Source organism: Jaculus jaculus, chromosome 1 (assembly GCF_020740685.1).
Source record: "Jaculus jaculus isolate mJacJac1 chromosome 1, mJacJac1.mat.Y.cur, whole genome shotgun sequence".
Classification (NCBI taxonomy): domain Eukaryota; kingdom Metazoa; phylum Chordata; class Mammalia; order Rodentia; family Dipodidae; genus Jaculus; species Jaculus jaculus.
The window spans coordinates 38,495,203-38,521,251 of record NC_059102.1 but is presented as its reverse complement, the minus strand read 5'-3'; the positions used below and the strand labels follow the sequence as shown (position 1 = coordinate 38,521,251).

Sequence of the window (26,049 nt, the reverse complement as noted above, 5' to 3'; positions counted from 1 at the left end):
TCAATTCAAAGAAGGGCAGCAGCCCCAAATCCCTGATCATGTGGGGACTGCCCATGAAGGGTCGCTGGCCCTTGAGGAATGTAATCTCTATGGTGTTCACTCCCCTTGCTGGCTGCCATGATCCCATTACCCTGTAGAATGTTGCTAAGGAAGGAGTCAAGGAGGTCCTCGGCATCAGCCCTCAGCACAGAGCGAGACAAACACGCAGTCAGGGAGTGGAGGGCTGCCAGGCCCTCTGCCTCCACCCGCTCACTTGCAGTCTGGAACACCTGTCAGGGAGGGATCCCATGGCTACTGAGGTGAGCTTGCACCAGATGAGGCCTCACCCACCCATTGCCTATTTCCTTGGGGAGGGGGAGGAAGAGAGTGTGTGTGTGTCTAAGAACCTCTTGGGCACAGCAATGGCAATTAAGGCCCCAACTAAGTGTCTTCACCCTTGGCTTATGCTCATCCAGTCTTTTGTTCCACTACAAATGCCATTATAAGAATAAAGCCACCAACTCTGAAGTCACGCATAGTGTCCCTAGCCTATAATCCCAGCACCCAGGAGGCAGGAGGAAGATCTCCCTAAGCCTGAGGCTAGCCTGGTCTACACAGTGAATTCCAGGTTAGCAAGGGCTACAAAACCAGACTATCCCTTCCCTCCAAGAAACCAGTATGACAAGACGGACATTAACTCTGAGCAGTGGCTATTGACTGTAAGTCTCTTTCCCTCCCCTACATTCAGATGGTGATAAAAGAACCTTCCATGGGTACAGAAAGTAGGCACTGTACAAAGTGATCAAGTACTCTTGTCCAGTAGGTAGTTCTCATACAGGAACTCTCTCCCTCGTCATACAACTAGATGTCCCTTTGCTTGCCTATTAAAAAACCATGCACAAAACATTGATCCTGGGGACATTAGGGAAGAGGACAGGGTACATTATTGCTGACAAGTGTCAGGTAACAGTAGTGAGTTTAAACAATACTTACCTCTCTGCGGATAGAAGCCCAAAGGCTGGGGAGGAAATCCTTCAATTCTTTCTGTCCATACACAGCACAGCAAGCATTCTGCCAAGAGAACCAAGACGTAAGCTACCTCTATTAAAGGTGCCTGTAACTTGCAGGCACGTCAACATGATGGCACCTAAATGAAGCATACTCTCAAGAGAAAAACCAGCAGAATGTGGCAATAGTCCTAGCCAGAGCTCACCTTGACTTATGAAGCAGCAGCACAAAGGCTGGGGGTGTAGCTCAGAGGAAGAGAACTTGCTTAACATAACACTCTGGGGTTTAATTCCTAGAACCCCTCAAAAAAAGGGGGGAATGGAGAGATGGCTTAGTAGTTAAGCCCTTGCCTGTGTAGCCTAAGGACCCTGGTTTGAGGCTCGATTCTCCAGGACCCACGTAAGCAAGATGTACAAGGTGGCACATGCATCTGGAGTTTGTTTGTAGTGGCTGAAGGCCCATTCTCTTTACCTCCCTCCCTCTTTCTCTCTGCCTGTTGCTCTCAATTAAAATAAAAAAAGGTCTGGTGTGGTAGCACTTGGGAAATAAACGCAGAAGGATAATGAGTTCAAGGCCAGATGAGACTAAAAGAGACCCTGTCTCAAAAATCAAAAAAAAGCAGGGGCTACAAGATGGTGTCATGGTGAAGGTGCTTGCTTCCGTAAGCCTGATACCCAAAAGTTCGATCCCCAGTACCCACGTAAAACCAGACCCAAAGTGGGGCATGTATCTCTAATCTCAACTTGCCTACAGCTACAGAAAGAGCCTAGAGGATCCTAAAGCTCAAGGGACAGCTAGACTGGCATTCCCAGTAGAAAAACAACAGAAACCGGCTCAAAACACCTGCATTGCAGCACTCAGGAGGCCGAAACAGGAGGATCACTGTGAGTTCAAGGCTCACTTGAGACTACACAGCAAATTCCAGGTCAGCCTGGGCTAGAGCAAAACCCTACCTTGGCGGAAGGGGAGGACAGCCATTCTTGAGTTTGTCCCCTGACCTCCACATATGCTATGACATGTATACCCAAACATCAAAAGAAAGGGAGTTACAGACAATATGCATGTAGCTGTGGCTTTACATCAACACACAGGTCCAAATTTTAGACCCTGCAGTCTATGAACAGTCTTCTGGCTGTCCAAGAAACTGTATCTTTTAGTAACCCTAACTGTGTAAAGGCAGCTAGAACCTACAAAGAGAAATATTACTCACCAGGGTCTGCAGAGAATCCAGTTTGGCACTCAGGATCTCAGAATCTACTTTCTCAATCAGCAGGGGCAGTAGGAACTATGCAAAAAGGAAGAACTTAAGCCTCACCAAGGTCAACCATGGTCGAGTTGTGACTCCAAGCTAACTGTGGTGGTTTGATTCAAGTGTTCCCCATAAACTTAGGTGTTCTGAATGCTAGGTCCTCAGCCTATGGCAATTTGGGAAAAGCCTCCTGGAGGCAGTATAGTGTTGGGAATGGAATTATGGGTATTATAGCCACCTTTGTCTTCCCAATCTTTGGCACACTCTCCTTTTGTTATCCACCTGATGTTGGCCAGGAGATGATGTCCACTCTGCTCATGCCATCATGGAGCCTCCCCCGCCCCCCTGCAGCCTGGCTGCAACAACAACCTTCCTGTCTACCTGTGGGGTAAGGTAACAAAGCTAGAGATTTCAAAAGAGCACCGTCTGCAGCTAGAATTAGTATTTTAGGTGATCAGACAATGACATTTTCTTTTTTTTTTTCCTTTCTTTTTTTCGGTTTTTCAAGGTAGGATCTTGATCTGGCCCAGGCTGACATGGCAATTATTATATAGTCTCAGGGTGGCCTCGAACTCATGGCGATCTTCCTACCTCTGCCTCCTGAGTGCTAGGATTAAAGGCGTGCACCACCACGCCTGGCTTGACAATCAAGTTTTCTATACTGAAAGTCTGAAGATACTTGTCAACTGTCTCATAGGATGTCATACCCTAAAATACATTCTAGAGCATTCTTTCTCCTCATGCTTTTACTGTTTTCTTAGGAGTTTTTCAGAGTAGAAACTGTACTGTAACCAGCCCCACCTCGGCAAATCGTGGTGTAGAAGCCAGCACAGCTCGGAGACTCAGGATGAGGTCTTCTCTCTGGACTCCGTAAGGGTCATTTGGTGGCTAGAAAGGAGGACAACCTTAGGTTATGCAACTTTATAGAGCACCTGCGGACCCAGGTCTGAACCTGGCAAACCTGCAAAGTATGTGATATAACAGTGCACCAGGAGGCCCTAGCAAGGGACAATTGCTCTTGGGAATTTTTGTCGTTTAGATTTTTTTTTTTTTTTTTTTTTTTTTTGGGCAGGGCTAGTATTGAACTGAAGACCTGGTGGAAAACATCCTGTGATATAGTCACATACCCAGTCCTAGGCATTTTTAAAAATCTGAAATTTTATTTTGAGACAGTCCCTTATGTATCCCAGGCAGACCTTGAATTCAGCTAACCTGTTAAGTGTTAAGATTACTGGCATAAGCCACCACAACTAACCTGATCACAGTCTGTATCTGAGCTATCATTTTTCCACTTAGAAATAAGAATCTTTGAGGCTAGAGAGATGGCCCAATGGTTAAGGCACTTGCCTGCAAAGTCTAAGGACCCAGGTTCAATTCCCCAGTACCCACATAAGCCAGATGAACAAGGTGGCACATGCATCTGGGTTTGTTTGTAGTGGCTGAAGGCCCTGGCATGCCCATTCTCTGTTTCCTCTAATAACTAAAATAAAATAAATATTTTTTAATGTGATTGGGGGCTGGGAAGATGGCTCAGTGGGTAAGAGCACTTGCTATACAACCACAAGGATCTGAGCACCCTAGCCTCAATATAAAAAAGCTGGGCATGGGCAGTTAAGCAGTTAAGGTACTTGCCTACAAAGGGTAACAACCCAGGTTCGATTCCCCAGTGTTCACATGCATAAACTGGTGCATACATCTGTAGTTCTTTTGCAGTGGCTAGAGGCTCTGGCATGCCCATTCTCTGTCTGTCTGTCTGTCTCCTATCTCTCTCTCTCTGCTTGCAAATAAAAATACATAAAACCATATTTTTTTTAAAAAGCTGAGTATGAATATGAATGTCTGAGAAGGACAGAGACAGGAGAATTGCTGGGGCTTTACAAGTCAGCCAATCTGACTGCAATCCTACAGTCAGGTTCAGTTAGCAACTCATTACAAGGAAATATCATAGAAGAATGATAGAGGACACCTGGCATTCTCCTTTGGCCAACACACATGCATGCATGCACGGGACATGTACATCTGCACATACTCTTGCCTACACTACATATGCAAAATTAATAAATAAAATTGGCTTATACACATAGTATGCAATCTATTTTTTTCATTTAGTATATTAAGAACATTTTAAAATGATATTATTGTTTTAGAACATGAGTTTTAGTGGCTAATACTATTTTATCATGTGGTTGAGCCACAATTTAAGTAATTTCTCTGATGGCCATTTCTATTATTTTCATATAAAAAGCTGTAACTCTGACAACATAAAAGTATTGATGATTATGTGTAAAGATGATTGACTGAAAACATAAATCAGATTTTTCATTTCTCCTTTGCAGAATACATCAAAAACACAGTAAGGGAATTTCTTTTGAAAAAAGCATCTATTTATTTATTATAGAGACACAGAAAGAGGCAGAGAGATAAAGAGAGAATGGGCATGTCAGGACCTCTAGCCACTGCAAATGAACTCTAGATGTACATGCCACCTTGTTCATCTGACTTACATGGGTACTGGGAAGTCAAACCTGGGTCCTCTGACTATGCAGGCAAGTGTCTTAAGCACTAAACTATCTCTCCAGCCCGGAATTTCTTTTTTTTGAGGTAGGATTTCACTCTAACCCAGGCTGACCTGGAATTTACTATGTAGTCTCAGGGAAGCCTTGAATTCACAGCAATCTTCCTATCTGTGCCTCCCTGCCTCCTTAAATCCCCTGGGATTAAAGGTGTGTGCTATCATGCCCAGCCACAATTTCTTTTTGAAGGACAAATCTTGAAAAGAACAAGCTAAGATTATTATTAAGAAAATTTTAGCCAGGCGTGGTGTCACACACCTTTAATCTCAGCATTTGGGAAGCAGAGGTAGGGGGATCACTGTGAGGCCAGCCTTAGAATATATAGAAATTCCAGGTCAGCCTGGGCTATAGTGAGACCCTACCTCAAAAAAACAAAAACGAACAAACAGAAAAACCAACAATAAGCCAGGTGTGGTGGTGCATGTCTTAATCCCAGCACCTGGAAGGCAGAGGTTGGAGCAATGCCAGAAGTTTGAGGCCACCCTGAGACTACATAATGAATTCCAGGTCAGCCTGGACTAGTGAGACCCTACCTTGAAAAACAAAAACAGGGCTGGAGAGATAGATGGCTTAGCGATTAAGGTGTTTGCCTGCAAAGCCAAAGGATCCTGGTTTGATTCTCCAGGACCCACATAAGCCAGGTGCACAAGGGAGCGCATACATCTGGAGTTCATTTGCAGTGGCTGGAAGACCTGACACGCCCATTCTCTTCCTCTCTCTCTCAAATAAATAAAATATATATTAAACAACAACAACAACAAAATTTTTTTGACACTTTAAAGCAGATGTTAAGAAGAAAATGACTTAACATACCCAGAACAAAAGAATTCTGGGTAGAATGGGGGAAGAGCGAAAGTACCCATACATATTACCAATCCCTGGAAAGGTTTTGGAGCTGGCAGGTTCTTGTGTCTTGGATTTGGGAATGGGACTAAAGAAGCAACCTGAACTCTACTCTTTTTTTTTTTTCCTCCCCAAGGTAGGGTCTAGCCCAGGCTGATCTGAAATTACCTATATAAAAGGGCAGCTTCAAACTCATGGTGATCCTCCTACCTCTGCCTTCCAAGTGCTGGGATTAAAGGTATGCACCACACTATCCATGGCTTGACTCTTCTTTAGTGGAAGCAGAATTTGGAAGTTTAATTTTCTGGAATGGGCAAGACAGGGGTTTTAGATTTTGGTGATGCAATGGGACGCCTCAATGCTGTACTAGATGAGGTGGAAATGAAATGGTACCACTATTGATATTTTCAGCTCATTCTGCTTATAACCATTATAGTCAGACCTCTTCTGCCAGGCAGTACGAGAATTTTTTTCTAGAGGAACTAGGTTAGCTCAAGAAAGAATACTTTGTAAGGGGGTTTCCCAGACTACTTACTTACGTGAATTGCTCTGTAATGAAGCTCACACTGAATACCCACCATCTCATGTGCTCAGAGCTTTTACAACTTAAAACCCTGATTTTGAAATATATGTAACCTTCCAGGAATGACCAAAATAAGTTGGAAAAACGTGTGCTGTGCAAGCACGAGGACTTGAGTTCGATTCCCAGAACTCACGTGAAAATAAGATGGGCACAGTGGCATGCATTTGTAATCCCAACTGCTGGGGAGGCTGAGATAGGGGAATCTGAGGATTCTCATCAGAAAGGACATCACCAGGTATGGTGGTGCACGCCTTTAATCCCAGCACTTGGGAGGCTGGGGTAGGAGGAATGATGTGAATTTGAAGCCAGCCTGAGACTACATATTGAATTCTAGGTCAGCCTGAGCTAGAGCCTATTTTGAAAAACAAAACAAAAAAACACAAATAAACAAAAAGGGGTGGATGGTATCTGAAGAATGGTACCTGAGGTTGTCCTCTGGCTTTCACATGAGTGTGTGTGCAAGCATGCAGTGGTGGTTTAGCAATTAGGGCGCTTGCCTACACAGCCAAAGGATACGGGTCCAATTCCCCAGGACCCACGAGTCACATGCAGAAGGTGGCACATGCACCTGGTGTTTGTTTGCAGCATTCTTTCTCTCTCTCAAATAAATAAAAACTCAAAAAGAAAAAATATTTTAAAAAAGCAATTAAGTAAAGAAGATAGGCTGGGGAGATGACTTAGTGGTTAAAGCACTTGCCTGTGAAGCCTAAGGAACTGGATTCGATTCCCCAGTACCTATGTAAAGCTAGATGCACAAGGTGGCAAATGCTTCTGGAGTTCTTTTGCAGTGTCTAGAGGTCCTGGTGTGCCCATTCTCTCTTTCTCACAAATAAAGAAATAAAATATTAAAAAAGAAGATAAGCTGGACAGAAGGCTCAGCAGTTAAAGTATGTGCATGCAAAGCCCGACAAACTGGGTTTTATTTCCCAGGAACCACCTAAAGCCAGCTGCACGAAGCAGTGCATGCTTCTTGAATTTTGTCTGCAGTGGCAAGAGTCTCTAGTGTATATTAAAATAAGTAAGCCAGGCTGGAGAGACAGCTTAGAGGTTCAGGCACTTGCCTGCCAAGCCTAAGAAGGCTTGTTTCAATCTCCAGGTCCACAAGACGCAAAAATGATGCCAGTGTGCAATGTTGCACATGTGTACAAGGGGGTGCACATGTCTAGAGTTTGTTCACAGTGGCTGAAAGGCCCTGGTGCGCCCATTCTCACTGCCTGTTTCTCAGTCACTCTCTATCGAAAAAATAAAATAAAAAATTATGCTGGGCGTGGTGGCGCATGCCTTTGATCCCAGCACTCGGGAGGCAGAGGAAGGAGGATTGCAGTGAGATCGAGGCCACCCTAAGACTACACAGTGAAGTCTAGGTCACCCTGGCCTAGAGTGAGGGCCTAACCTTGAAAACTCAAAAAGGTAATAAATAATAATAATAATAGTGATAAAAAGGGCTGGAGAGATGGCTTAGCAGTTAAGTGCTTGCCTGTGAAGCTTAAGGACCCCGGTTCGAGACTCGTTTCCCCAGGACCACGTTAGCCAGATGCACAAGGTGGCACACGCATCTGGAGTTCGTTTGCAGTGGCTGGAGGCCCTGGCGTGCCCATTCTCTCTCTATATATATCTGCCTCTTTCTCTCTCTCTGTCGCTCTCAAATAAATAAATAAAAATAAACAACAAAAAATAGTAATAAAAAAAATAAAGAAAAAGGTAAAGGAAAAAAAAAACTCTCCCAACAATGTGTGTATATGTTTTGCTTAGAATATTCTTGGGAAAAAAGAAACATCTGAGAACAGAGATGATTTCTAACAGGAAGTGGATTTTGCAATAAAGGAGTATAAAATGTTGAATTATGCTCATTTTATTGCCTCTCAAATATGAATGAAATACTCTTCTCCAAATTATAAATGCACATATCCATTTCCATTTGTAGGGCTTCTATTGCTATACCCTTAAGTACAAAAGCTGTGGCATTGCTGGTAGTAGCAACAACTATTATCCTATAGTGGACTAGTGAAATTAATTCCACAAAGAGAAATATTAAGCAGCCATAAGGAATGAAAAAAGCTAGTCTTATATGGTGGTGCATGCCTATAATCCCAGCACTTGGGAGGTTGAGGAAGGAGGATAACCTTGAGTTTGAAGTCAGTCTGGGCTTTACAGTAAGTTCAAGACTAGCCTGTGCTACATAGCAAGTCCTTGTCTCAAAGCAAACAGAATGAACACTCTATAAAAGAGCAAAGTATAGGAATGTGGATGTATACATTTACACATGAATATGCACACACACATAACCACTGAGTGGGAGACAATGACAAAGTTCTGAAAGATACAGGCCCAATTAATAAAATTTGTTGACTATGTAAAAACACTCAGTTGGGGCTAGAGAGATGGTTTAGTGGTTAAGCGCTTGCCTGTGAAGCCTAAGGACCCCGGTTCGAGGCTCGGTTCCCCAGGTCCCACGTTAGCCAGATGCGCAAGGGGGCGCAGGCATCTGGAGTTCGTTTGCAGAGGCTGGAAGCCCTGGCGTGCCCATTCTCTCTCTCTCCCTCTATCTGCCTTTCTCTCTGTGTCTGTCACTCTCAAATAAATAAATAAAATTAAAAAAAAAAAAACACTCAGTTGGGGGAGATATTTTATCCTTTGGTACCTTTTGAATCACATGAATGCATTACCTTTTCAAACCTAACAAACAAAGCCAGTCCTGTGGTGGCACATGCCTTTAATTCCAGCACTTGGGAGGCAGAGGTAGGAGAATCACCGTGAGTTCGAGGCCACCCTGAGACTCCATAGTGAATTTCAGGTCAGCCTGGGCTAGAGTGAGACCCTACCTTGAACCCCCCCCCCCCAAAAAAAAAAATCAGCACTCGAGAGGCAGAGGTAGGTGGACTGCTGTGAGTTCAAGACCACCCTGAGACTACATAGTAAATTCCAGGTCAGCCTGGGCTACAGAACAAGACCCTACCTTGAAAAACTAGAACAACAACAATGTGCATGCACACATATAGACAAAAACAACAACAACAACAACAAAAAAAAATGGGCTCAGCAGTTAAAGATACTTGCTTTGGGGCTGGAGAGATGGCTTAGCAGTGGTTAAGGCATATGCCTGTGAAGTCTAACGACCCAGGTTCGATTCTCTAGGTCCCACATGAGGCACATGCATCTGGAGTTTGTTTGCAGTGGCTAGTGGCCCTGCCATACCCATTCTCTCTCTCCTTCTGTCTCTAATACATAAATACATAGAAATTAAAAAAAAAAAAGATACCTGTTTTGCAAACCCTGATGGCCTGGGTTCAACTCCCCAGTAACCACACATAAAACCAGATGCACAAAGTGTGGCACATACATCTGGAGTTTGTTTGCAATGGCAAGAGGCCTTAGCATGCCTTCCATTCTCTCTCTACTGCCTCTATCTGCTTACAGATAAAGAAATAAATATTGCCAGGTGTGGTAGTGTACACCTTTAATCCCAGCATTTGGGAGGCTGAGGGAGGACAGCCATTAGTTCAAGGCTCCCTAAGACTACATAGTAAATTCCAGGTCAGCCTGAAAAACAAAGTTTTAAAAAAGAAGAAAATAGATTTAAAAAATATGAAATAAAAACAACACAAAAAAATCTGGTAGCTAAACCACATTCTCAAGATTTTGAAGGTAAAGTTCTTTTTGGTTTTTCAAGGTAGGGTCTCACTCTAGTCCAGGCTGACCTGGAATTCACTATATAGTCTCAGGATGACCTCAAACTCAAGAGATCCTTCTACCTCTGCCTCTTCAGTGCTGGGATTAAGGGCGTGCGTACACCACCATGGCCCAGCTGAGGGGGGAGGGAAGGGAGAGAGTAAGAATGGGTGCATCTAGCAGCTGCAAACGAATGCAAGACACATGTGCCACTTTGTGCATCTGGCTTTATGTAGGTACTGGGGAACTGAACTCTGGTCATTCCGTGTTACAAGCAAGCACCTTAATCATTGAGCCGTCTCTCCAGCCCCCAAAGTTCTTTTAAGTTATAAATAAGGTTAATGATTATGAAAAGGTATCAGGAGAGATGTGGTCCAACATGTCAAATGATGTAAGCCAGTAAGAGATGTTCTATAGTAAAGACAGCTGTTGTACTTTAAAGTCAGTAAGTGTTGTTATCAAATAGTTTGGTACACTGCAAAAGAACTCCTTTCATTTCTTCCACATTACTAAGGCTTACGAGTACACATACCCACACATTCCACATAGTAATGAGATCCTAGATATATGACAAGAAAAGGAAAATCAAATGTAGAATGGGAGGATGGCCACCAAGGACACAATAAATACCTCTTGTACATATATATTATGCTCAACTGGGCCATTTTGTTCTATTAATTTCTCTTGCCTGAGATGCCCTCTCCAACTACAGAATCATGTTCCACAAATTCTATCTATCTATGAGGTCAGTTCCTGCTCACTGCAGCTCACAATGAACTTTTCAGAACTATAGCACCACACATCTTGGTACCTAATCTCATGTGCTTCAATGTTTCAGCCTTCAAGGACAGGGACTAAGGCTTACAATCCAGTACATTGGTAAGAAGCCCTATCAAACACTTGCTGATTTGACTGCTTCCTCAGATGTCAAAAGCATTCATTTCCCAGTGTGCTAAAATATAGATCCATAAAGACTTAATTTTTTTAAATCCAGAGACTGTCTATTTTGGTCATCTGGAGTCCCAGAGCCTACAACAGGGCCCACATAGAGCAGGTACTCACTGAATAGTTGAGAAATGAATGAAGATGCTACTTACAGGGGTAAAGTCAATAGGGAAGTAACAGGATGTTACTTCAAACAATTCTTCCACAAAGGGTCCTGCAACAACAGAAAAGAATGAGGCTGACTTAGATAATTCACTTGACAAGCCTCAACCAGCTAATCCATTGCTAAGACATACCCAGGCTATAATCTCTGGAGATGATTTCATGGACTATGCGGAAAGCCACCAGAAGATTACGGGGATCCTTTTCCCCATCCATCACCTGGATGAAGCCAAATGTGAAATCGGCTCCGAGGCCCTTTAGCTCTGGAAAGGAGAGAACAAGGTCACTGCTGTCCTATGAGAAAGCCTTGACATTCTCCTTCTGTCATTTGTCTTCCTTGCCTGCCTGGTACAGCAGACTGTTTTGTTTTCCTTTTTCCTTTTATTTTTATTTTTTATTTTTTGGTTTTTCGAGGTAGGGTCTCATTCTGGTCCTGGCTGACCTGGAATTAACTCTGTAGTCTCAGGGTGGCCTTGAACTCACGGCGATCCTCCTACCTCTGCCTCCCGAGGGCTGGGATTAAAGGTGTGCGCTACCACACCCGGCTCCTTTTTACTTTTATTATTTTTTTGAGGTAGGGTCTCACTCTAGCCAATGCTGACCTGGAATTCACTCTGTAGTCTAAGGGTGGTCTTGAACTCACAGCAATCCTCCTACCTCTGCCTCTTGAGTGCTGGGATTAAAAGTGTGTACCACCACACCTGGACAAATGTTTTTCATTTTTACAGCCAGGTATGGTGGCACACGCCTTTGGGAGGCCGAGGTAGGAGGACTGCTGTGAGTTCAAGGCCACCCTTAGACTACAGAGTGAATTCCAGTTCAGCCTTGGCTGGAGTGAAAATTTAACTTGAAAAGACAGACAGGGAGTCAATGAGGATGGGCATACCAGGGCCTTCTGCCACTCCACATAAATTCCAGTCAGATGTGCCACTTTGTACATCTGGCTTTATGTGGGTACTGGAGAGTCAAAACTCAGGCCATTAGGCTTTGCAAGAAAGCACCTTTAACCACTGAACCATCTCTCCAGCCCACTATTTTGTTTTTCTACTACAAGGGAAGTACTTTGTGGTACATGCCTTTAGTCCCAGCACTAAAGAGGCTGAGGTAGAAGGACTGACATGAGTTCAAGCCCAGCCTCAGTCTACAAAGTAAGTTCCTAGTTAACCTGGGCTAGAGTGAGACGCTGCCTCAAAACACCAAAATAGTAACAATAATAATTTAAAATCTTTATTGTATGGGATGAAGAACAGACCCTAGGCTCCACTTTATCATTCCTTTCAGAGTACTGGCTCTTCTACAGAAACCCCATGCTAAAATGCATCCTACTAATGGGTGGGGGGGCAGTAGCAATCACTTGCTTTTCAGATTCCACAGAGTCCCCTCTCCCCTCCCTCTCTTTCCTTCTTTTTTAATATTTTTATTTATTTATTTGAGAGAGACCAAGAGAGGCAGGTAGAGAGAATGGGCACACCTGGGCCTCCAGCCACTGCAAATGAACTCCAGATGCATGTACCACCCTGTGCATCTGGCTTATATGGGTACCAGGGAAACAAACCTGGGCCCTTAGGCTTTGCAATTGAGTGTCTTAACTGCTAAGCCATCTCTCCAGCCTGAGAGGCCCGTTTCTCACCTTCCTCCCGGGATCGCATAAAGTTGGTGATGATACTGTATACTGTGTGTCGATCCACCTGCAGCAGAGACTTCAGCATGGGGAAGAAAGCAAACAGGTGAAGAAAGTGCCAAGAATACCTCAAACAACACAACTATTTCCTGCTTCACAAACTCCTAGTGGATGATTACCTTTACATCAGGGTAAGAGAAAGGGCATGGCTAATGACCTAGCAGCATACCACTGACAGCGCAGCCCAAATCTGTCTCCAATTAACCTTATGTTCTGTTTTTTTTTTTTTTTTGGTTTTACGAGGTAGGGTCTCACTTTAGCTCAGGCTGACCTGGAATTCTCTATGTAGTCTCAAGGTGGCCTCGAACTCACAGCAATCCTCCTACCTCTGCCTCCTGAGTGCTGGGATTAAAGGTGTGTACCACCATGCCTGGCTAATCTCAAGATTTCTAAGTGTTCAGGATTTTGAATCTATTTTGCATCTACTTCTACTATGTCAATGGCTATAAGAGAAAGGATAACAAAATGTTACTACTCACCTGTACATGTACTTCCTGGAAGATGGCTTTAAGCACAGAGACAGCCAACCCTGGAGGCAGTGACCCACACATGCTCTGGGGAAGAACAGAGGCTACATGCACACACCTACAGTAAGCTGTGGGAACCCCAACATTCTAATTCGGGAGGAACATTCTCTGAGTATGCCTCCATAATTCCTTCAGTTCAGCAGAATTCTGGTTTCCCAAATGATATTATTACTCTCTAGAGTAAAACTGAAGTAAAGCTGGATGACACTAATTTACTCCTATATCTGGGTCTCTATTCTTCAGCATGTGAAGGCTCATCCCAAAGGGCAAGGATAGAACGGGATAAAGGATCTTGCACACAGTTATATAATGAAAAGGCAAACTCACAAGTGCCCTCAACCCCTGCAGGACGGATGGGATCACAAGATGATGGTCCTTCAGCCGGTTCTCATAGAACAGGATCAGGTGTACCACTGTATAAACCAGATTTGGCCATTAGTTTATGCAGGTGTGAGGAAAGCCTGTAAGCTATGCTCTTCCCTGTATCTTTCAGAATGTTCCAGTTTGGGTTTCACTATAAATTTTCTCCACCAAAATATATGTCTCCCCCACCTGGATGGTGTCTTGACTATGAGTTAGAAAACTCATATCCATTTTCACATAAATTTGCAGTAAAACCCATTCTTTATCTGCCTACTAACCCCCACCCCCAAATTGCCTTTCCATGTAACTGAGATCTAAAACTTTTGACTTTTTAAAAATCTTTGGTGCTGGAGACTGAAGGCAGGGCTTCATGAGCTCCACCACTGCCTACACTACGTACCCTTGTTAATTTTTGTTGGGGACTCAACACGGGGCTTGCAACTTTTCTGTAGAGGGCCAGACAGTGGTTATTATATATACTTACAGGACATGAGCTCTGATGCCACTACTCAAATTTGTCACTGGGGTACACTGTAAGAATTATCTAAAATTATATTATAAATCTATGTGTTCTGTGTCTCAATTTTAATCATCTCTGCCACATTTACAAGTAAGGAATGAAGACCACAAATTAGTTGTTCACAGATATGTTATAACTTCTTTCCTTGTGAATTAGCTGCAATAGACATGGAAGGCCTTGGGTTAGCTTCTTCTCAGGAAGATGCCACTAGTAATAATGTGAGTACCTTCCTTCTCCAGGAGCAAGGAGTAGCACTGAAGGAGCACCTGTGACAAAAGCTGTATCCCTCGTGCCCGAGTTCGGGGTTCTGGATTCTCCAGAGAGGACCTAGGAGACAGCAGGATAGAAAGAGCCTCCCATTAATTAGTTCAAACCCTTAAAGGACTACATATTTTGTAGTTAGTCACACTCACCTCCAGATAATGAAGCAGAGCTGTCCCCTGCTCAAAGTAAAAACCAGCCTAGGAAGGGACTGGAGAGAGAGCTCAGTGGTAAAGGTGCTGGCCTGTAAAGCCTAATAACCTGAGTTTGATTCCCCAGTACCCATGTAAAGCCAGATGCACAAAGTGGTGCAGCATCTGTAGTTTGTTTGCAGTGGCTAGAAGCTCTGGTATGCTCATTCTCATTCATTCTCTTTCTCTCCTTGAAAAATAAATAAAATATTTTAAAAAGAATAGCCTAGGAAGGTGGTCCTGAGTTAACATTACTAAAAATTCCAGTAGAGACTGAAGCTTGAAGAACCCATTCCCAGACTAATTTGGCATCAGTAGAGACAACAGTCAACAGAAGTTCTTCCTTCTAGGAACCCCTAGCTTGACACCTACTTGGACACTGTGCTTATTCTTTCTCCCAAGTTGGTATGATGATGATACTCCTCTGAAAAAGAGCTACCAAAGAAGGCAATATACTTTTTTTTTCAAATTTTTATTAACAACTTCCATGATTATAAAATATATCCATGGCAATACCTTCCCTTCCCCCACTTTCCCCTTTGAAACTCCATTCTCCATCATATCCCCTCCCCATCTCAATCAGTCTCTCTTATTTTGATGTCATGATCTTTTCCTCCTCTTATGATGGTCTTGTGTAGGTAGTGTCAGGCACTGTGAGGTCATAGATATCCAGGCCATTTTGTGTCTAGGGGGAGCACATTGTAAGAGTCCTACCCTTCCTTTGACTCTTAGATTCTTTCCACCTCCTCTTCTGCTTTAGAACCTGAGCCTTGGAAGGTGTGATAAGAGATATTACAGTATTGAGCACTCTGGTCACTTCTTTCCAGCACCATGATACCTTCTGAGTCATCCCAAGGTCACTGCCTAAGCTGGGCTAGAACTCACTATGTACCCCAGGCTGCCTTGAAACTCATGTCAATCCTCTTATCTGGGCCTACCAAATGCTGAGATCACAGTAGTAAGCCATTATACCAGGCTATTTTTGTACATTCTTGAAAAAAAAAAAAAATGCTGAGAGCCCAAGGTTTCTGTTTAGTGGGTCAGGGGCTACAATGCAAAAATACCTCCAACTTTTTAACTGGAAGGTTTCCAAAGATGGCCCAAATAAAAATTTTTACATTTTTTCCCCCTTGAGACAAGAGTCTCATGTAGCCCAGGCTGACCTCAAGTTTTCTACGTCACCGAGGATAAGCTTGAACTCCTGATCCTCCTGTTTCTACCTCACAAGTGCTGGGATTACAGGCATGAGCTACATCTGGTTTATTAATTGCTGGGATCAAACCCAGTTTTTACTATGCAGGTCTACTGATGTAGGAGACACTGACTGACACTATAAGATGATTTATCTTCAAGGGCTGGAGAGATGGCTTAGCAGTTAAGTGCTTGCCTGTGAAGCCTAAGGATCCTGGTTTGAGGCTCGATTCCCCAGGGCCCATGTTAGCCAGATGCACAAGGGGGTGCACATGTCTGGAGTTCATTTGCAGTGGCTGGAGGCCCTGGTGCGCCCATTCTCTCTCTCTCTCTGCTTCTTTCTCTTTCTGTCACTCTCAAATAAATAAACAAAATTTTAAAAAAAGATAATGATTTATCTTCAAAATAGATCTGCTGAGATTACACTTAATTAGAAGCAATCCAGGCAGGAACAAGCAGGAAGTAGATTTCTGTAAGAGTTGGTCACAGGAGTTTTATATTAAACCTCAAGGATAAAGGTACATAAGACACACACACACGAGCAAAAACAAGGATCACAGGATCTTTAGGAAAGGAACTTGTACAAACGTTTCTGCTCAGGAAGTAGGAAATTGTGCATTCACAGCATTTGTAAGTGGACCAAGGCAAAAAATGCTCATAATAACTTTTTTTTTGCAGTTGTAAATATAAGGAGTTTTATTTTTATTTTTATTTTTTGCTGACATACTATGAAGCAAAACAGAATTGACACCATATAAAATAACTTCATAAAATATCACTCACATCATCCTTATCAGACTATTTTTTTTTTGAGGCAGGGTCTCATTTTAGGTTATGCTGACCTGGAACTCCCTCTATAGACCAAGCTGGACTTGAACCCACAGTGATCCTGCTACTTTAGCCTCCAGAATACTGGGATTAAAGACATGCATCACCACACCCAACTAGAAGAACCCCCCCCCCCCAACATAGGGTCTCACTCTAGCTCAGGCTGAGCTAGAATATACGATGTATGAGTTCTCTTGAACTCACAGTGATCCTCCTACCTCTCCCTCTTGAGTCTGGGATTAAAGGTATGTGTCACCATGCCCAGCTAAAAGTTTTTTTTTTTTTAATTATTTATTTATTTGTAAGTGTGGTGGGGTGGGGAGAAGAGGAAGGAAAGGAGGGAGAGAATGAGAATAGGTGTGTCAGGGCCTCATGCCATTGCAAATGAACTCTAGATGCATGTACCACTTTGTTCATCTGGCTTTACATGGGTATTAAGGAATCAGACCTGGGCTGGCAGGTTTTGCAAGCAGTACCTTTAACTATTGAGCTATCGTCCCAGCCCTAGGTGCATTTTTATAATAGCCCCAAGGTGGAAACAATCCAGATGTCAGTTGTCAAATAAAATGTTGGGTATCTGTACAATTAGCAAGCCAAGAAATAGAGAACACAGACTGCAACATGGATGAGCCTTGAGAACAGCTCAGTGGGAGTCACAAAGGGCACAGTCTACTGCTCTACGTATGTGAAATTCACCAAATGTGCAAATCCATTCACAATGGAAGGGGCTGAGGAAAAGAGGGCAAAGAAAATGGGACTATAGTGAGCTCAAATTTCTTTTGAGAATTATGAAGATGTTCTAAAATAGATTGTGGAGAAGAATGCACAAATATGTGGATATATGAAAAGCCATAAAATTAAACATTTTAAAATAATGAACTTAGCCAGGCATGGTGGCGCAAGCCTTTAATCCCAACACTCGGGAGGCAGAGGTAGGAGGATTGCCGTGAGTTCGAGGCCAGCCTGAGACTCCATAGTGAATAGTGAATTCCAGGTCAGCCTGGGCTAGAGTGAGACCCTACCTCAAAAAAACTAAAATAAATAACTAAATAAAATAATGAACTTTATGATTCATGAATTATTTCAATAAAGCTATAAAGCTAGGTGCATGCCTTTAATCCCAACACCTGGGATGCTGAGGTAGTAGGGTTATTGTGAGTTTGAGGCAGGCTGCAGACTATCAGTAAATTCCACGTTAGCCTGGGCTAGGGTGAGACCCTACCAACAAATCAAAAAGAAAAATAGGGCAGACCAAGGCAACAATAATATAAAGAGACCACAAGTGTCTGTTATGTGCAAGAATACATTAAAGTGACTTGATTTGTCAATTTAAGTGTCCTACCAGGTATGCGCTAGAAGGAAAGCAAGCCTTAGACTGCAGGCATGTCTTTTCTTTGGCAACGCCAGATTATGACAATGCTGCTCTTTCAGCTATTTCTCCAAGCCTTTTCTACTCTGTAACTCTCCTGACTACTACAACCAGACAGGCTACAACCTGTCTGAGCCGAGCGCATATGAGTAGAACCCTAAAGGGGCTGGTTCGATCTAAGGACACACAAGAGAGTTCCAGATCTAATGAAACAGCAGAAGCCCTCTAGCTATCTACCTTACCCAAACTTGTGGCAGGAACTAATGTGCATTACATGCTGCATCTTTTTTAAGAGAAACAATTCAGAGACACACTTAGATAAATTTAGGCTCCATGAGAGCAGTAATGCACAAAATTAACTTTTTCAGAGTGTACAGGCAAGGCTAGAAGAATATACTAGAACAAAGGCTCTTCTTACCCAAGGGCTTCCACCACTTGTAGTATTGTATAGCTGCCAGATTTCACATCTAGAGAAAACACAAGAAAGAAATATGAAAAACTAAAAACAAAACCTTTATTACGCAGCTCGTAGCTCTAACTGCCAGCATTTCCTCGGCTTCTCCTAGGTTTTGTACCATGGGCCCACTGCTCACCAAGAACCCTCCTAGATAAAAAGCATTACTGCATACTTCTGATAGGCAGAAATCAAGTAAAAAACCCAAAAGGAAGTAAATATGCTATCTATAAATGATGTTATATATCTGGGAAAAAAATCTAAGAGAAATTAAAAATAAGTTGTTAACGTGGCTATGCATAAAACTAATTATTGTGAAAGTAAAAATAACTTCATGTATTGCTCAGTAAAGGCACTTGTCTGGAAAGCTGAATGGCCTGGGTTCAATTCCCCAGTATTCACTTAAAGCCAGATTAAAGCCAGATACACAAAGTGGCACGCACATTTGGAGTTCATTCGAAGTGTCAAAAGTCCCTGGAATCTGGGTGTGGCAGTGCATGCCTTTAATTCCAGTATTTAGGAGGCAGAGGTAGGAGGATCACTGTGAACTGAAGGCCACACTGAGACTACATAGTAAATTTCAGGTCAGCCTGAGCTAGAGAGAGACCCTACAAAAAAAGTGGGGGGCTGATAGGCATGGCCTCTCTCTCAAATGAATAATTTTTTTTTTTTTAATCTTCATGTAAAGTCAGGTGTGGTGGTGCATACTTTTAATTCCAGCACCTGGAAGCTAAGGTGGGAAAATCACTATGAGTTTGAGGCCAGCCTGGAGTTTCAGAGTTGTAGGTCTGTGTGAGCTAGAGTGAGACCCTGTCTGAAAAAACAAAACAAGCTGGGCATGATGGCACACGCCTTTAATCCCAGCACTTGGGAGGCAGAGGTAGGAGGATCACCAAGAGTTCAGGGCCAGCCTGAGACTACAGAGTGAATTCCAGGTCAGCCTGGGCTAGACAGAGTGAGACCCTACCTCGGGGGGAGTGGGGGCAGAAAAAAGAAAAGCAAAACAAAACCAACAAAATCTACACTATAGCCTATAAAATAGCATAAATATAAGGAGGGGATGACAAAAGAATCTGATTTGTAACAGAGAGAATGCTACTTAAATTTAGCAAAATGACATAAGACCTTACTCATGGTCTGGAGAGATGGCTCAGCAGTTAAGGCACTTGCCTGCAAAGCCTAAAGACCCAGGTTCAATTTCCTAGTATTCACGGAAAGCCAGATGCACAGGTGGCACATGTGTCTGGAGTTTGATTGTAGTGGCTGAAGGCCCTGGTGTGCCCATTCTCGTCTCTCTAAAATAAATAAATAGATCTGACTCATAAAACCTTTAAGCCCTAATGTGGTATACTTAGTCCCTGTTAATATGGCTATTATAAAAAAGACAAGCATAAAAAAGAAAAAAAACAGCCAAGCAGCTGGGTGTGCCTCTAATCCCCTCCTGAGACTACAGGGTGGTCCCAGGTCAGCTCGGGCCACAGTGAGACCCTACCTTGAAAAACAAGGGGGGGGAGGAGGCTGGAGAGATTGCTTAGCGGTTAGTGCTTGCCTGTGAAGCCTGAGGACCCCAGTTCGAGGCTTGATTCCCCAGGACCCACATTAGTCAGATGCACAAAGGGGGACATGTGTCTGGAGTTTATTTGCAGTGGCTGGAAGTCCTGGCACACCCATTCTCTCTATCTGCCTCTTCTCTTTCTCTCTCTGTAGCTCTCAAATAAGTAAAAATAGAAACAAAAACTTAAAAAAAAAAAAAAAAGGCCAGGCATGGTGGCGCTCACCTTTAATCCCAGCACTCAGGAGGCAGAGGTAGGAGGATCACTGAGAGTTCAAGGCCACCCTGAGACTACATGGTAAATTCCAGGTCAGCCTGAACTAGAGTAAGACCCTACCTTGAAAAACCAAAAAATAATTAAAAAACAAACAACAGAAACAACAACAACAAAACCCTCAAGTGCTGACAAGGATGTAGAGAAATGGAATCCTTGTACATTGGTGGTAAACAGGTACACTCATTTTGGAAAACATCATGGAGATGCTTCAATAAAATGAAAAAATAGGACATATGATCCAGTTATCCTACTCTTGGCTATATATCCAATGGAAATGAAATCAGTATCTAAAAAGGTATCTGAGCCAGACATGGTGGTACATGCCTTTAATTCCATCACTTAGGAGGCAGAGGTAAGAGGATTGCCAAGATTTTGAGGCCACTCTTTAGACTACAGACCGAATAAGTTCCAGGTCAGCTTGGGCTAGAGTTGAGAACCTTCCTCAAAAAACAAAACAAAACAACAGCAACAACAAAAAGTGCTTTCTTCCTCACATGTCTGAAATAAGATTTCTTAAAATTTTATTTATTTATTCACAAGCAGACAGAAAAGAGACTGAGAGAATGGGCACAGTAAGACCCCTAGCCGCTATAAACAATTCCAGAAGCATATGCCACTTTGGGAACCAAACCTGGATCATTAGGCTTTGCAGACAAATGCTGAACCACTGAGCCATCTCTCCAGACTCATTCTTATTATTTCTTCTTCTTCTTCTTCTTCTTCTTCTTCTTCTTGATTGTTCAAGGTAGTATCTCACTCTAGTTCAGGCTGATCTGAAATTCACTCTGTAGTGTCAGGGTGGCCTCGAACTCATGGCGATCCTCCCACCTCTGCCTCTCCAGTGCTGAGATTAAAGGCATGTGCCACCACACTCAGCTTCATTATTATTATTATCTCTAGACAGGGTCTCATAGTACATATTAACATGGAACTATGTAGCCCATGTTGGCCTCAATCCAGTAGTAATCACCCTATTTTGGCCTCCCATGTGCTATAGGATTGCAAGCATAAGCCACTACTTCTACTCCATAACATTTAAAAATATATTTTATTTGCATGCAGAGAGAGACAGGAGAGAGAGAGAGAGAGACAGACAGACAGAGACAAAGAGAGAATGAATATGGGTGTACCAGGGACTCCAGCCACTACAAATGAACTCCAGATGCATGTGCTACTTTGTACATCTGACTTTAGGTGGGTACTAGGGAATCAAACCTGGGTTGTTAGGCTCTCCAGCCCTCCATAGCTGGACATAGTGGCTTTAACCACAGCACTTGGGAGGCTGAGAAAGGAGAATCTCAATGAGTTTGAGACCAGCCTTGGCTAGAGTACCAGGTCAGCATAAACTATCTTGGGATGCTGCCTCAAAATAAATAAATAAAAGGGGGGGGGGAGGCTGGGAAGATGGCCCAGAAGCAAAAAGTGCTTATTTGCAAAGCCCACCTGTCCAGGATTCACTTCCTAAGCTGCACACCTAAGACACAGCAAGTGTCTGGAGTATGTTTGCAGCAGCAAGAGGCCCTGGCGGCACCTGCACAACACACACACATATGCACAAATAAGTAAATAAAATTTTAACAAGGGGGGGTGAAGCACAGACACCTAAAAAGATGTCCCACCCTTCACATGTACACTATGGCACACACACTCAAATAAATAATACACATTGACAAACAAAAAGCTAACAGGGGCTGGAGAGATGGCCCAGAGGTTAAAGCATTTGTCTGCAAAGGCTAAGTATCTGTGTTTGATTCCCTGGTACTCATGTAAAGCCAGTTGCACAAAGTAGTGCATGAACCTAAAATTTGTTTGCAGCTAGCTACAAGTCCTGGCATGCCGATTCTCTGTCTCTCTTTTCTCTCTCTACTTGCAAATAAATAAAAATATTTTTAGGGCTGGCAAGATGGCTTAGCAGTTAAGGCACTTGGCTACAAAGCCAAAGGACCCAGGTTCAATTCCCCAGGACCCACATAAGCCAGATGCACAAGGTGGCGCATCTGTCTGGGGTTTGTCTGCAGCAGCTGGAGACTCTAATGCACCCATTCTCTCTGCCTCTTTCTCTCTTGCTCTCAAATTAAAAAAATTATATTTTCTAAAAGCTTAGAGATTAATGACTATTAACAAATCTAGGAATTATTCATGTCATGTCTCCTTCGTTCTGTAGGTTTCAGTTTTCCACAATATTGACAAAAGATTAGTTGATAGTGTGTCCTTCAACTGGGTTTGTTTGATGACCTCTTTAGGTTTAGACCAGGGGAACCAGTTTTTGAGAAGAGTATCACTTAGGTAAACTACTCATATCATAGTATCATAGTATCATAGTAGGAATATAAGTTGTCCACAAAGCTCACTGGTGATGTTAACTTTGGTCAAGAGTCATTAGGGCTGAAGAGATGGCTTAGTGGTTATGGCGCTTGCCTACAAAGCCAAAGGACCCAAGTTCGATTCCCCAGGACCCACGTAAGCCAGATGCACAAGGGGGCACACATATCTGGAGTTCATTTGCAGTGGCTGGAAGCCCTGGCGTGCCCAATCTCTCTCTCTCTCAAATAAATAAATTGAAAAAAAAAAGTCATTAATTCCAGTTCCCACTCCAGATCAAGCACTACCTTCTGGGGATTCTAAGCACATGGCACTACATCCAGCTTCCCAGTTTTTTTTTTTTTTTCTTTTTCCATGTCCCTTCCCCCCCCCCCCCCCCAGGTATGGGGTCTCACTCTAGCCTAGGCTGACCTGGAATTCACTACGTAGTCTCAGGGTGACTGCAAACTCATGGCGATCCCAGTTTTTTTTTTCTTTTTCTTTTTCCATGTCCCTTCCCCCCCCCCCCACAAGGTATGGGGTCTCACTCTAGCCTAGGCTGACCTGGAATTCACTACGTAGTCTCAGGGTGACTGCAAACTCATGGCGATCCTCTTACTTCTGCCTCTTGAGTACTGCAATTAAAGGCATGCGCTACCATGCCTGGTTGCCCTTGTTGGAAAATGGCATCTAGAAACCATGATCTGGGTTGGAGATATAATTAGTTCAGTTGGTATAAAGCCTAGTGTGGATGAAGCCCTGAGTTCTATCTTGAGGCCTGCATAAAAAACTGGGTGTGAGAGAACATCTATACTCTTAGCACTCAGGGAGGCTGAGGCAGAAGGATCATGATGAATTCAAGACCCACCTGGGCTACATAGTGAGTTCCAGATCCATAGGGGCTATATTAAGACCCTGCTTAAAAAAAAAAAAAGGCGGCAGCACATGCTGATAATCCCAGGAGAGGTGGAGGCAGCCTAGACTAGACTATTATCCTAACCTGTATCACACAAGAATCCATCACTACTTTTGTATATATCCATGAATATAAAACTATATATAAAATCATATATTAAAACCTCTGCCATCAAGGTGTGGTAGCACACGCCTTTAATCCCAGCACTTGGGAGGCAGAGGTAGGAGGATCGCCATGAAGCCACCCTGAGACTACATAGTTAATTCCAGGTCAGGCTGGACTAGAGACCCTACCTCGTTAAAACAAATCTTATTAAAATCTCCAACTCTAATTCAGCACCACAGGGTTCACTGTAGCCTTTCTTCTTTGCTTATTTGCAATTTTTCTCTGACAATAGGAGAACTGTTACCTATTATTTACATTTATTATATGCTCAATACTGGTATAGCTTAAATTACTTTCAGAATTGTCAACCTCCCTGAAAAACAAATTTATATAAGCAGAATAATGGGGAAGGCCCAACTGCTGCCCCAGCTCCTGAGAAAGAGCCAAGGGAAAAGAATGAAAGAGGCTGTGGCGTGGGAGAAGGAGATGATGACCAGGCTCGTGAGACAAAGCATGCAAGGAAATGAAGCTATGTTCCTTACCCAGTTCCACAAGGGCAACACTCCCATCAAGGAGAAGTCCTATTTCTGGATGGTAAGACAGAGCATTGTACTTTTTGGAGGGTAGAAAACAGTACTTTCTTGGAAAGCTCTGGCTACAGTCCTGCTAGAACTCCTGAAAAACTAACTTTAGTAGCCACCACGTAATTAGTTACTAGTACACAGAAAGCCATAAGGACAAGTTTTTTTAGAAGCAAAGTTTATCAATGAACTGAATCATTTCTTTAGTAACATCAAAATCCTTCCCTGTGGCCAAGTGTGGTGGCGCACACCTTTAATCCCAGTACTCAGGAGGCAGTGGTAAGAGGATCACTGTAAATTCAAGGTCACCCTGAGACTAAGTAGCCCAGGCTAGTGTGAAACCCTGCCTTGAAAAACAAACAAAGAAACAAACAAACAAACAAATTCCTTTCCTGTGGTGCTGGGGAGATGGTTTAGGGATTAAAAAGTACTTGCCTGTGAAGACTAAGGACCTAGGTTTGATTCCCTAGGACCTTTGTAAAGCCAAATGCACAAGGTGGTATATGTGTATGGAGTTTGTTTGCAGTGGCTGGAGGCCCTGGTGTACCCATTCTCTCTCTCAACTAAATAAATGAAATTAAAACAAAAATCCCTTTCTGAGGGAGGAGGATACTTAATAGGTTGATATTGTATATATGTAATTACAACGATTGTAATGGGGAGGTAATATGATGGAGAATGGAATTTCAAATGGGAAAGTGTGGGGGTGGGGAGGGAGGGAATTACCATGGGATATATTTTATAATCATGGAAAATGTTAATAAAAATTTTTTAAAAAATCCCTTCCTGTATAGAGGCTGGACTAGTCTCTTTGGAAATGAATTCAAATGCTATAAATCAAAGACATGCCTGACAGGCCCTACCTCATTGCCCCCACCTTCCCAAACTGGACTGTGTACACTCACATGTGGGAAACAGAGGTTGACGTCAGATATTCACTCTATGGCTTTTACCTAATTCTGAGACAGCCTTGAACTTAGCACTGGGGAGGCAGAGGTAGGAGGATCACCCTGAGTTCAAGGCCACTCTGAGACTGCAGCGAATTCCAGGTCAGAGCAAGACCCTACCCTGAAAAATCAAAAACCAAACCAAAACAAACAAACAAAAGAGTTGAGCTCAGAGCTCAATGATTCTGCAAGCGAGACCTAGGAATTCCCTGTCTCTGCCTCCCAAGTATTGGGATTGTAGATTGGTTGGTACGCCTGCTGCCTGTCATTTGCATGGGGTCTGAGAATCCAAATTCAGGTCTTCCTGCTTGTTCAGCAAGCACTTAACCCACAGAACTATCTCCCTATCATTCACAGTTTTTAAATTTTTTATGAGTTAATTGAGTTTATTTAGGGAGAAATCATAATTCATTAGGCTTATTTAGGGGAAATTGATATCTGGGAAAATCTAGGTTACACACACACACACACACACACACACACACACACGAGATGAGACCCTCAAAAAACACACAAACAAACAACAACAACAAAAGTGAAGGACTCAGAGATCAAAGACAAATCTTACATATGATCAAACTGAGAGAGTACTCCCAAAGCATGACACGGATAGAAGGCACGATAAATACCGAAACCAAGTTAAGTATTCTCCCCTTCCCAGCCAGAAGGGACAGACTCACTAGGATGTTTAGGCCAGGTCATGGTGCAAAAGAGAAAGGAAAATGCAGACCAGCTGACAGAAAGCTGGAAGAAGCCATTCTACATGCAGTTCATTGGGAGAAAGAGATACCACCAGTAAAAATACTCAACAGTGGACACTGCAAGCCTTATAATTGGCCAGCCAACCCAAAGGAGCCAACCGGTGCAATAGTGGCACGTCTATCATGGTGGAAACCAACTGCCCTCTAATTGGACTGGAGGTCCGCTCCATGGGGGGAAACATATCCCTGATACTGAAAACTTAAAACAGAGGT

General features: G+C 43.1%; 1 protein-coding gene across 3 annotated transcripts in view; it reads right to left on the bottom strand.

Annotated features, from left to right (window-relative positions):
• Positions 1-26,049, bottom strand: part of Mms19 (MMS19 homolog, cytosolic iron-sulfur assembly component) — a 54,682-nt gene that overhangs the window by 14,830 nt on the left and 13,803 nt on the right. For 2 of the 3 annotated variants that reach the window (XM_045141575.1, XM_045141576.1), the window contains exons 2-12: positions 18,361-18,409; positions 14,329-14,429; positions 13,547-13,632; positions 13,172-13,246; positions 12,642-12,711; positions 11,146-11,274; positions 11,002-11,063; positions 3,038-3,124; positions 2,198-2,272; positions 973-1,050; positions 131-269 (exon numbers count right to left, since the gene is read on the bottom strand). In XM_045141575.1, the coding sequence (XP_044997510.1) occupies positions 131-269; positions 973-1,050; positions 2,198-2,272; positions 3,038-3,124; positions 11,002-11,063; positions 11,146-11,274; positions 12,642-12,711; positions 13,172-13,246; positions 13,547-13,632; positions 14,329-14,429; positions 18,361-18,409 (951 nt within the window). Of the gene's footprint in view, positions 1-130; positions 270-972; positions 1,051-2,197; positions 2,273-3,037; positions 3,125-11,001; positions 11,064-11,145; positions 11,275-12,641; positions 12,712-13,171; positions 13,247-13,546; positions 13,633-14,328; positions 14,430-18,360; positions 18,410-26,049 lie in introns of those variants that run through there. The other variant, XM_045141577.1, reaches the window with a different exon arrangement.